Below are 12,177 nucleotides of genomic sequence, written 5' to 3'. Positions count from 1 at the left end.
CCTTCTTGCAGGTCCTTGCCCAAACTCCTCCTGTCTCTACACCAACACAAATGCTGGTTCTCATCTGGAGCTCTCTCTACTCTGTACCTAACAGGGGCCTTGTCTCCAACCTAAATTAGGTCCACACACACCCCCCCCCTTTTTTTCAATTCAATAGTATATACTCTTTTCCTTCATAGCTCCTATTACAGCTTGTAATTACATATTCATTTTGGTGACTTTAGGCAATGTCTGTCTCCCCCTTAAGACTCTAAGTGCCCTAGAGTCAGGACTGTCTCCATTTTGCTCCCTCCAGTAGCCACAGAACTTAGCACAGAAACTGGCATACAGTAGGTACCCAAATATTTAATGGGTGATTAAATAGGACGAGATTGGCATGGCTAGAGATGGCTGAGATTAAGATAAGAAACCGAATTTGTGTGCAAGTGATAGCAAAGGAACAAAATAGATTTACTTTAAAAAGAAAATTCAACAGAATTTGATGACAGGTGGTGGGAAGGAAATATGCTTTACTAGCTGAACATGCCACCTGACTCAGAGAGGAAGGAGTCAAAACCAAATTTTCAAACTGGAGTGACTAATGTTTAGGTTTGGGGAAATATGATACTTAAGTTAGCTTTAGACGTATCAGTTGGAGATGACCAAGAGATATTAAAGCAGAAATGTTCAGAAAGTTGCAGGGTAGGGGCGCCTAGGTGGTTCAGTTGGTTAGACTCCTGGTTTCAGCTCAGGTCATGATCTCATGGTTTGTGAGTTTGAGCCCCACATCAGGCTCTGCACTGGCAGCACCTGACACAATTAAGATGCTGTAGAGAGAAAGATTAACATCACTTTAAAATAAAAGATACTTACATCAAGGGAATGGGTAAGGGGCACACCTCATGCACTGGTAATGACTGTGCCCACGTCTTTTATACATGAAGGAATAAAAAAATCCAGAGAAACAAAGTGATCTGCTCAAGGTCACATAACAAGTCAGTGATGATGCATTCTGACCCACTTTTCCTGACTCAGAAACCTCCTGAATTTTCAGACATGCCTGCTTTATAGTAAACACTCAAAACCATTTCCTGATAGTCAAGGTGGACAAATAAAAGGCAGGAATTTTATTTCCTTAGTTTATTAAAGATGACAATGAACTGTTAGGCTGTGTATGTATTACAGTGAATAGAAATCCAGTTCAGAACACAAGTTGCACATGAACAGAACATCTCTATATAGACTCTTGCTCCTTTTATGTTAATTTAACAAAAACTCTAAAGCCTTGGCAGAGAAAGTCAATAACAGCCTCATTTAAGTGGAAAATATTTGCCTTCCACTCTTCTGCAATGTCTTGAATCTTGTCTCTACCTTGCAAGCAAACTTTTAACTTTTTTCCCTTTATTTATAAAAAAGAACACTTTTTCCCTCCCATTTCATTCAGAAAGAACTCTCTTCAGTGCATTCAAAGCTTTTCCCCACAACAGCAGGGGATTTCAGATCCTGGTATTAGTTGCAAAGTGCTTTCAAAATATCCCATACTCTTTCCTCTCAAATAAATAAATAAATGGGTATTTGGACAGTGATGACAGCAGAGTGTCAGGGTCACTAAAACAGATACGCAATCTAAAGAGATGGAATGTGAAAGGTGGAGAAAAATAAGTGAAAAACCAGGGGCATGTAAGACTGCTGAGCTCAACTTTGGAAACTGTCGTTTTCCATCTTTTGGTCCTATGCTGATATGAAACAGGTGGAACAATAATGAGAGTGCATCTCTCTTCCAGTGTAGTGACTTGGAGTAAGGAGCTGGATGTGTAATTTGTACCACAACTAGAAGCAGAGTTCACCATTTTTTACAAACCCCTGAGTCTGAATCTGAGGCCTAACCTTTAGTAAGCCTTGAGTTTTGTGGGGCAATTCCCAAAGCTCCTAGGTAGGACAAGGCTCCTAGTTAGCCCTTCAAAACTGGGCTGGGCTGGAAGTCTTGGCTCTCAGAGTCTTCCCGATGAACTAAAGGGAGAACAAGCTCAGGGTCTTCCAGCCCGATCCCAAGTCCGAGGCAGAGAGATCAATGCCATGCGTCAATTCCTCCCTGCTCCCTGTTGCCCTGGTGGAGCCTCAGCTCTGGCCACTTCCTTCCTGCCCCTTCTACTTCCTGTGAGACTTCTGGGTGCCTCCAGCTCAGGCACTCATTGGCTTCCACCAACCATGTGCTACTTTCTGTTCGGCTTCTTGGGGTAGCATCTACACCAAGTTTTTTCTATTAGCAACCAACTATGGAAAAACAGGTATACAAGAAGTCAGTCCCAGAATGAAACAAAAGCAAAAACAAAACAAAACGCTGTGGGCTTTTGTTCACAGAGCCGCCAGCCTTCAGAACAGTAACCCTGACCAGTGTTATACGCAGAGGTCAGGAGCTATAGCAACTTAAAGAACACCACAAACATATCACGGTCCCCTAGAAACACACATCTTAAGAAAGGGTATGTGTGTGTTGAAATTAGTAATATGGAAAGAATGACTGAACACCAGGCTAAATGGCTCAGTGCATAATAGGCATAAAGGCTCTTGTTATTCCAAGAACACAGGAACATTCACACTCACATTCATGTCCACAAATTGCCAAGTTCCCTAACCCCACTAATAGCAGAAAGCTTCCCCACCCTTACCCCAACTTTAACAAAAGAAACAAAGGTAAGAGTTCATCCACCAGGGAGGGTCCCAACTCTGTTGCAGGAAGGGGATGAGAATGGAGTTGGGCCATACTTTTACTCAGAACCAAAATGACCACCTAACAATGGGCACAGTGGCAAGAGACCCACAAATAAGATGGCGGATAGAGTTTTTGTCCTCAACTTAGGATGGCATCAGGGACTTGCCTAAGCTTGAAAGATCATATATACACCAGAGCTAGGTTGAAAAAAAGAGACCTTATCACTTAAGAGGAGGCCAACAGCTCCTCTGACTGAATAAATGCTCCTTAAGCAACAGAGCTGTGGCCTCACTTATGCTGGGTGTAAGGCTGTGAAGGGGTCTGGCCTAAGTATCAGTTCTGTTTCTTTGCTTCAAGCCCACCAGGGTAAAGAAAGTCAGCTTGTGACATCATCTTTGCCTAGAATACTTCAAACAAGGAGGTCACATGGTGGACTCCTTGAGGTCTCTGAGGATTCCAGGTAATAATGCTGCTTTTATGGCCTAAAAAATACCTAAATAAGCTGGACAGAATGCCCACGATGTACTCCCATCCTCTAATGCTTCTCCTCAGGGTGCAGTCTGACTCTATTTCAGGACTGAGAGAGAAAACTCCATCCTCCTATTTCAGCAGCAAAGGAGAAGTGAGTTGGTTGAGAAAGGCCTGACTCAGAAGCTCCAGAACTAAAACAAAATAAAACTGGAAATGATACTTGAAATGCAGCTGAAACCGGATCTGGTCCAAGTGGAGAAGGCCATGGATGTCAGAAGCACTGGGTCTCATTGTCCACTCCCCTGACAGAGGCACTAGAAGCTTCACATTAAGGACCTGTGTGTCAGTTCTGATGGAAATACCCGGAACCTACACATTGTCACAACAGACTGGACCTCACCAACCTAACAAAGGTTGATTACACATGGACGTTAGATAAGTCATAAAAAAAAAATGATGATAATAATCAAAGAAAAAAAAAAAAAACCAAGTGGGGAAAGTCCTTAAAAGGGTGGCTCAGTTCTGCATTATGTGTGACCCTAGCGCCTAGAAGAGGGCTTAATGTGCTTTCTTCAGGTGGTCTCCAGGACGGTGGCCTCTAGAGCCAAGGCTTCGGTGGGTTCCTCCTCGTAGTCTGACATGTAAGACTCCAGGCTCTGTTTGGCCAGCAATTCCCGCCGGGCCTGCAGCCGCTCACAGCGGGGACAGCTTCCAGACTTGAAACAAGCCTTATGGTAACATGCTTTACACTCTATTCAGGGAAGGTGAAAAAAAAAAGAGAAAACTATTTGTATTATCTCAAGCCAGAAGTAAATCACTGCCACAGCCCCTTCTTGCCACTGCTAGGTGCACCTGCGGTGAAAACAGGGAGTTTCTGAGACAAACTGAACTCTTCCTAATAGGGACGGCTGAGGGAAATAAATGAGCTTCGTGTTCAGTCTGGTTTGCCCACTCCACACCCGGACCAGTACTTACCTTCACAGGTCCGGCACTTATGGAGCTCAAAAGGGAAGATGATGTCATCCTCGTTCTGACAGAACTCACAGATGAAGCCCTTGGCTTGGCAGAGCTGGGGTGGGGGGAGAGGGACAAGCAGCAAAATCAGGGGCAGCAAACCAGGAACTGGCACAAGAGGATGAACCCAAGTGGGGGACGGGGCAAAATATAAAGAAGACTTGAGTGGGCCCTAAGGGGTTCTCCCGCCTTCTGGGAAGAGACCGGCTGGACATGACAGCCAAACTGGGGCCAGGAGTGGGCAGTGTTAGACAAACCTTTAAGATGGAGACAAGGGAGCATGAGTTTGAGAAACTGCAACCACGAGAGTGGTTCACAATGCAGAGTTGTAAAGAAAGAAGGGATGATGCCACAAGGGGCTTCCTAAAGTCAGAATTCCAGGCTGGGTGATGACTCTATTTTGAAATAGGAACCACAGCCAATTAACATAAAATGTGATGGCAAGGGCATTTCTCCAAAATAACACCCAGCCTTGAATCAGGTTATAGCAAAACCTTTCCAATTCCCCCCACTATACAGGATCTCTACATATGCCCTATTTTGAGCTCTAATTCTGGGACTGTCACAGGAACACACACTGGGCATATTCTAAGATGGGAAATTTTAAAAATGGAACTTCTGAATTTCTGGCATGTTGAGTATATCAAGGACAATAATAACTTGCATCTATAGAATGAAGTTTACAAAATGCTTTCATGTAAATTATTTCGTCAATTCTCAAAACTACTGAGAGGAAAGGGCAGGGGCTATTAATTATTGTCTTCATGTTACAGACAAGAAAATTGAGGCTTGCTGCAGAGAGGGCAAAGTACTTCCTTTGGTCACAGTAATTTGAGAATGATAAAGTGGAGGGAGACCCAGTCCCTCTCCAGATTCTAATTCAGGGTTCTCTCCTCCCACATCAGGACAATTCTACACTGAAGGCCTGCTTAGTCCTGCCCTTACCCAGGGGCAGTGCCAGCACCACATCCTCTTCTGATTTCAGGTTCTTTAGATCTGGATGAATTAGCTGTTCACCAATCCCAGGAAGCAATCCTACCCAGTTTTTCTCCCAGTGTTGACAGGCCATTTCAACTTCCTGAAACTGCATGGCAAGAACTTGGGTCCATCCCACTCCCTGTATCCCTAAGCAAGAGTCCAGTCACATGATAAAATGAGACTATCTTACCATGCATCGCTCTACGTGGGCAGCCCCTGCCCTGGTGAGCTCAGCAAGCCGGGGACCCAGCTCTCCCTTCCTGGTTGCAGTCAAGTCATTCAGCGAGTATAGGTGGAGATCCTCGGTCAGGTGGCCTGGAACTGTGTCAAAGGAATCCAGAAGCCTACAGAAAATGAGGGAAAGTAGGTAGGAGCCGAAAACGAACATTTTGGGGGCACCTGGGTGGCTCAATCGATTAAGCATCTGACTCTTGGTTTTGGCTTAGGTCATGATCTCACAGTTCCTGAGTTTGAGCCCCATGCTGGGCTCTATGCTGACTGTGGAGCCTGCTTAGGATTCTCTCTCTCTTCCTCTCTCTCTTTGCCCCCCACCCTCATGTCTCTCTTGCTCTCAAAATAAATAAATAAACTTAAAAAAAAGAAGAAGAAGAAGAAAATGAACATTGTGTGTGGCACATCAAGGTAGAAGGATCTGTACTATCCAGAAGCAGGATAGGGAAAAGAAGGGCCCAGACAGAGTCGATGAGGGTGGGCAGTGTTTGGCCAGCCTAGGAGTTCCAGACCACTCCGGACCCTCCACACTACTAGATGTGAGTGAGAAGTGACTTTTATACCTTCCTGCACAGTGATTCATGCCAGCTTGCAAAGAGTGGCAGGTCTGGCCTGACAGAACAACCACAGAGTTCCCTTCCAGAGAGGATACAGACACACTCAACTGCTGCAGGCTTTTTGCTGACCATTTCTGGAATTCTCTACAAATCTCTCTACTTTCCTTCTTCACACAACAAGGGACAACTGCTGGGGCGTGTCTGTTTCAGAGACATTAACCCAGCAAGAGGCGTCTGGCCTCCACACGAGACTTACTCTTTGGCCAGTCGGCAAGTCTTAAACATGTTCTTCATGTGATACAGCTGGATCCGCAGCAGCTGAAGAGAAAGACATTGTGGTGGTGAGTGGGGGGTAAGAGCAGGTATGAAGAGGAAAGAAACAATTATTAGAATGACCAGTACCTTTAAACCCTGGAGGTCTGGAAGCTTTGCATGCAGCAGCCAGAGCCAAACTATTCTCTACATCTGTAACTCAATAACTTGCTTCAAAATGACCTCCAGTCAGGGAGGGCACCTTTGCTGGGTTGTGCTCCCAAATCACGTATACAACTGGAAGCCAATGAGAAATCCAGAATTTGAATTTCCCACCTGATACCCTATTCTCCCTTCAGTATATTTTCAGTGCAGGGAAAACTCCTGCTTTTGTCACTGAGTGCCATCTATGGCTTCAGACCTGCCATTAGTAGGTTTGAGGCTCTAACTAGACAGGTGAGAAATGACAAGAGTCTGAGAAAGCATGTAGAGAAAGTGTGAGTAATGAGACGGTTACAGCTCTGACACAGTGACAGAAATGTCGTGATCCTAGCAAAGGCTGCATGAACAGAGGGAGGGGATGAGGGATGAGGAGGGTAATCTGTGATATGGCCTTTCAAGGATCTTACCCGGACTTGATTGAGCAGCTTGACCTTCCTATAGAGGGCACTGTTGATGTCCTGCACATTGAAGAGAGGATCGTTCCAGATCTTAATGAGCAGGTCCTTGGAGAAATTGCTGACATAGTACTTGCTGAAGTCCCACTTGCGCAGAACCCGGCTGGGGATGACCATCTGAGCATTTTCATGGCAGCACTGACAGAAGTACTTGCCCAAGTACTCACAGTACCGCAGCCGCTTGATATAATCTGGAAAAACCAGAAAGTCAAAGGTCAGATGTGGCTTTCCCATCTATAAGCTGGTGAGGTAGCTCTCTTGCTCCTTTTCAAAGAGCAGAAAGGGATGGCCACTGGTCTCCATCCATTTCTGTGCTCCCAAAGCTAGAGGAAACCCACAGAGTGGGTTTCTGTGTCCCTCTCTGAAGGCCACTGAGGAAACAAATTCTGGCAGAGTTGGTAAGATCCGGATTCCAAGAACCTGGCCCAGAGTACCCAGTTTTCTTTGGTACACGATGTCGATAACGGGCCCCCAGAAATCATTTCCCTCTGATTGCCAGTAATCCTGCACAGCCCTACCTTCCGGGTCTGGGCCCCTTCTTTCCCTTTCCCAGTTCTGCTCTGTTGCCTCCTCTCACAGCCTCTCTGACCAGCCCCAAGGGTGTGAGAGGGCACAGTCACTGGAGGCGGACTGGGGGTCAGAGAAGATGCTCACCGGGGTCAGTCCGAATGCCACACCCTGCACAGCGGTAATTCTGCTTGGCCACAGCGATCTTCCTCCTGAGGAGAAGGGAAGGAGAGGGCTTTGGCAAATACCAGCCACAGGAGGCCTCTGGGGTATAAAGGATAAGGAGGCAAACACAGGGCTCTTGTTACATATGGCAAGAGTGGGGAATTCACCTACTGCTTTTTAGAGTTGGATAAAAAGAACCCACTGGGAGAACCAATTCAAACCGAGGATTACTAGGTTAGAATTTAGGTCAAGGCAGGGACAGTCCCTAACAAATGAACCACACTTCATGTACAAATATAAGAGATGAGAAACAGGACAGAGGAGAGAACAAGAGGAAAGAAAGGCAATCATCCATCTTACGAGAAAAAAAAACAGGGGTCGCCTAGGTGGCTCAGTTGGTTAAGCATCCGACTCTTGGTTTCGGCTCAGGTCATGATCTCATGGTTTGTGAGTTCGAGCCCTGCATCAGGCTCTGTGCTAACAGTGCGGAGCCTGGTTGGGATTCCCTTTCTCTACCTCTCTCCCTGTCCCTCCCCTGCTTGCTTGCTCTCTCTCTCTCTCTGCCTCTCAAAAATAAATAAACTTAAAAAAAATTTTTAAAAAAGAAAGAAAGAAACACCAGTAAGCTCACAAGACTGTTGGGAGGAAGACAACAGGTAGGGAAGGCCAGTGATAAAAGACCTCATTCCCAGTTATCTCTGGGAAGCAACAGGAGGATCAGGAGTAAGACTTGCGACAAGATGCATAATCTTCACTCTCTGCCTTTAAGTGAACAGAATTGTGTGGGAGCTACAGCTGGAGGCAGAGACAAGAGGTGAGGAGACTGCCCTGACAACCCAAAGATATATCCATTTTCCAAAGGACACAGACACTGCCTACTCACGTCGGGGCTGAATGAACATTAAAAATGATCTGAGGCCGGGGTGGAGCCCACTCCAGGTTGCCACGAACACGGATGCGCAGCTTGTAGATGTCCGCATGCTGCCCGTCATCTGGTGAGATGGGCAGTGAGTCAGGGATGGGCAGGAGCTGCAGGAGAGAAGCACAGGTTGGTCCAACAGGGACGGTCTGGGAGAACATGCTTGACTCTTTGGTCATGACAGAAACACATTAATCAAAGAGGTGTCAGGATCATCTCAGGTAAAGGCTTCAAGCAACCTTGGCCCTCAGAATAAATCATTGAGGCACCAGGCTACTACAAGTGAGGACCTTGTGTTCCAAGAAGTAAAAAGAACAGAAAAAGCATTCCAGTGGCATGGCACCCGTTGCTGATGCTGCCCCTGAAGCCACCTCAGGACCCTTGCTATGCCAAGATGCTTCATGCCTTACTCAACTATAGAGCAAAGAAGACTATGAACAATGTACTTTTTCACAGTGTCTCAAAGGTGGTCACAATACAGGAGTTCCACCTCTGGGTCTAGTAAGCAGTCATGTGGAATAAGGACAATGAAGGAGCTATTATCTCCTGTTCTGACAACTGCTAGGGAAAACCCAGGCAAGCATATCTTCTTCATTCATTCATTTATTCACTCAGCACATTTGTAACAAGTGGCTTCTGTGAGCGAGGAAGGAAACACTAAGGCTCATTCTAGACTGGGGACATGTGACAGAGGAGAAAATCATCAGAGACGCTCATGGATTTGTGGGGCTGGACAGTGGGTAGAGGAAAAAAAGCTGAAGCAATCTACCTTCTGAGGGGCATCATGCTCTGGAACCAGCCATTCTAGCTCTGAGGCAGCTGGCAGCTGCATGCCTTCAAATTGCTTCAGGAGTCCCATGGCCACCGCCTCTGCAGATGTGGAGTGTAGGAAGCAGTGGGAGCTGGAAAGGAGATGCAGGGAAGGCTGAGCAGAGAAAAGACAGGAAGATGGGAGCCCGCCCTCCAGGAACTGATACTATACCCTGTGACTTCTGAGCTGAGAACACTCACAGTACCCCCAGTCTGCCTGGCTTCTTTTCTCATCATCTTCAGATACATGTGTGGAGGAAAATATATTGACCTTATGGTCTTACGACTTAGGCTCAAACCCCACTTAATAGCATTACATGGCTAAATAATAAAAAAAAATTTTAAAAAGGGGGGGGCGCCTCTGTGGCTCAGTCGGCTAAGTGTCCACCTTCAGCTCAGGTCATGATCTCATGGTTTGTGAGTTCGAGCCCCATGTTGGGCTCTGTGCTGACAGCTCAGAGCCTGGAGCCTGCTTTGGATTCTGTGTCTCCCTCTCTCTGTGGCCCTCCTCCACTTGCACTCTGTCTCTTTCTCTCTCAAAAATAAATAATAAAAAAACTTTAAAAAAATAGCATTACATGGCAACGCTAGTTAGGGATTCTCTATCACTTCCTTTCCCTAAACTCCCATTTCTTTAACTGCAAAACGGGGGCTATAACATGGGTTTACAAAATAAATTGAGTCAAACTGCCTTGTGAAAGATAAAGGACTGTTTGTTGCTCCCGAACGGGGGACTATTTCCCCTGGTTGGATCTACAATGTGAAACCAGTTCAATTTGATTTCATAATCAGCAATCAGGATCACTGCTCTCTCTTTTCGGATCTGATCTTCTGGGGGCCTCTGGTATAATCAAAGTCAGCAGAGAAGGAATAATCCAGACTGTGAGCTTTGCCTCCACTAGAGCCCACCCTGTTTGAACCAATGATCTTCTGCTCTACTGTCGGGGGCTCACCACCACCATCAGGCAGGCCCATCACTTTGTTTTGTCTCTTTGTGAATTTGCATGCTTCCTCTATGGCCTTTCCCCTCCATATCCCAAGAACTGGGTTTGTTTCTCCACATACCCCAGGTTTTATTTAAAAGAAAGAAAAAAGTACTTACAAAGACTGGGAGGAAGTGAAGGATTTGCTGTTTGAGGCAGTGTTCCTTCTGATGTCAGCATCTAAGGGGAAAACAGATAAAGGGAGTGGGAAATGGAAAGGGAGGAAATAAGGGATAATAACAATGGAAACCATTCCAAGCTTTTGCCAGCTAAGTGCTCAGGGTAGCAGCTACAAGCTACATTCTATGCAGGGTAAGGAGCAGAGTCCAGGTGAAGCTCTACACATGATTTATAGTTTGGCTCTGTTTAAGTTACAACCAGACTGAATAAGTGACATTATGCATAGTATGGAAATGGTCGAAATGGCTACAAATCCAGGTGGAACACAGACTCAGATTTGGTGCAAAACAGTGAATGAGAAAAGGTAGCATCCTAAGGCACACAGGGACATACCCTCTATCAACACAAACACACAAAGAATACTCCAATCTCTCCTTCATTCTCTCAATCTCAAGCCCTCTTAAATGATAAACTCTGAGGTAAGAGCTCTGTCTAGCTCTTTTTTATATCAAAATCAGTACTTAACACAGAAATTGGATCACAGAAGTAACTCATTAAATGTTATGTGGAACTGGAACTTTGCTCCTAACATCTGACCACTACTGCTATCACTCCTGAATGCAAAGTCTTCTGCATCCTTATAAAAGCTTCATGGAAAGATTTCCTTTTTGTCTGGCGGCACAGGAAAGAAGAGAAGTTCTCTATGACTTGGCAGCTCCCTGAAGATGCCTGGTAACCAACACATTTTCATGGAGATATTCAACATGATGTTTTCTACTGAACTTTCAGGCATAATTGCAGGAAAATACGGCAGACTTTCCAAAGCCTATTTCTCATAAAGGATTTTGAAGAGGATTTCTAAAAATGATATGCCTGAACCTCCAGAGACCTCATCTTCTCAAATATGTTTGATGGGGAAAATGTGAAGTATAGCAGTCATGTTTGAGGAGGGAAGATAGAGTGTATTCAAGTTATGAAAACGAGACTGTTCTGGTAAGTCTCATCCTTCATTTCCTTTGATGCCCAGTGAAAAGACATTCTTTTCCTGATTAAAGCTACACAATGACTGGAGCGCCTGCGTGGCTCAGTCGGTTAAGCATCCAACTTCAGCTCAGGTCATGATCTCACAGTTCCTGAGTTCAAGCTCCACGTCGGGTTCTGTGCTGACAGCTCAGAGCCTGGAGCCTGCTTCAGATTCTGTGTCTCTCTCTTTCTGCCCCTCCCCTGCTCATGTTTTGTCTCTTTCTCCCCACCCCCTCTCAAAAATAAATAAACATTAAAAAAATTAAAAAAAAAAAAAAAGAAAGAAAGAAAGCTAGACAATGATCAATCTACTGCATGTGAGCCCCTCAACAGAGCACTAAAGCTTACATGGCATCACTCTGCAACTGGCCATGAGTAGCTCAATTGTTCTTCACATTTCCTTTGTGTATATATTTTTGTATATGCCACTAGATCATGAAATCTCCTTATAAGGAAATGAGAGCATGTCTAACTCTTCTGTTTTGGCCCTAAAAATATATAATACAGGGCACTGTATATAAGCCCTGTATACTCAGGTAATATTCCTAACAAATCAATGTTTTCAAAGCTATATACGCAAGTGAGGGAACAGAATTGGAATCTGTCAGTGAATTTTCATATGTTAAGCACAGAAAAATTTAAGACAACAACAAAATTTCTGACAAGTAAATAACAAATCCTATTTTTATTAACAAAGAAGTTTGTGTATATATTTTCTGTGTGAATTTGTACCACCAAAATCAAGATCTCAATACAGTGCTAGTTGTCTATTCCATTC

The 12,177-nt window shown here is 45.0% G+C and overlaps 1 protein-coding gene across 8 annotated transcripts in view; it reads right to left on the bottom strand.

Annotated features, from left to right (window-relative positions):
• Positions 1–1,077: 1,077 nt before the first annotated feature.
• RUBCN (rubicon autophagy regulator) overlaps positions 1,078–12,177 on the bottom strand; it is a 58,121-nt gene continuing 47,021 nt past the window's right edge. For all 8 annotated transcript variants that reach the window (XM_040484806.1, XM_040484809.1, XM_040484807.1 and 5 more), the window contains 9 exons: positions 10,376–10,436; positions 9,233–9,365; positions 8,428–8,573; positions 7,527–7,591; positions 6,825–7,063; positions 6,200–6,261; positions 5,346–5,499; positions 4,139–4,232; positions 1,078–3,914 (listed from right to left, as the gene is read on the bottom strand). In XM_040484806.1, the coding sequence (XP_040340740.1) occupies positions 3,736–3,914; positions 4,139–4,232; positions 5,346–5,499; positions 6,200–6,261; positions 6,825–7,063; positions 7,527–7,591; positions 8,428–8,573; positions 9,233–9,365; positions 10,376–10,436 (1,133 nt within the window). In that variant the 3' untranslated portion in view covers positions 1,078–3,735. The remainder of the gene's footprint in view (positions 3,915–4,138; positions 4,233–5,345; positions 5,500–6,199; positions 6,262–6,824; positions 7,064–7,526; positions 7,592–8,427; positions 8,574–9,232; positions 9,366–10,375; positions 10,437–12,177) is intronic.

The sequence above is a fragment of the Herpailurus yagouaroundi genome, unplaced genomic scaffold (assembly GCF_014898765.1).
Source record: "Herpailurus yagouaroundi ecotype Mexico unplaced genomic scaffold, PumYag 162, whole genome shotgun sequence".
Lineage (NCBI taxonomy): Eukaryota > Metazoa > Chordata > Mammalia > Carnivora > Felidae > Herpailurus > Herpailurus yagouaroundi.
The sequence above is the reverse complement of the archived record's forward strand: the minus strand, read 5'-3'. Positions and strand labels throughout refer to the sequence as shown.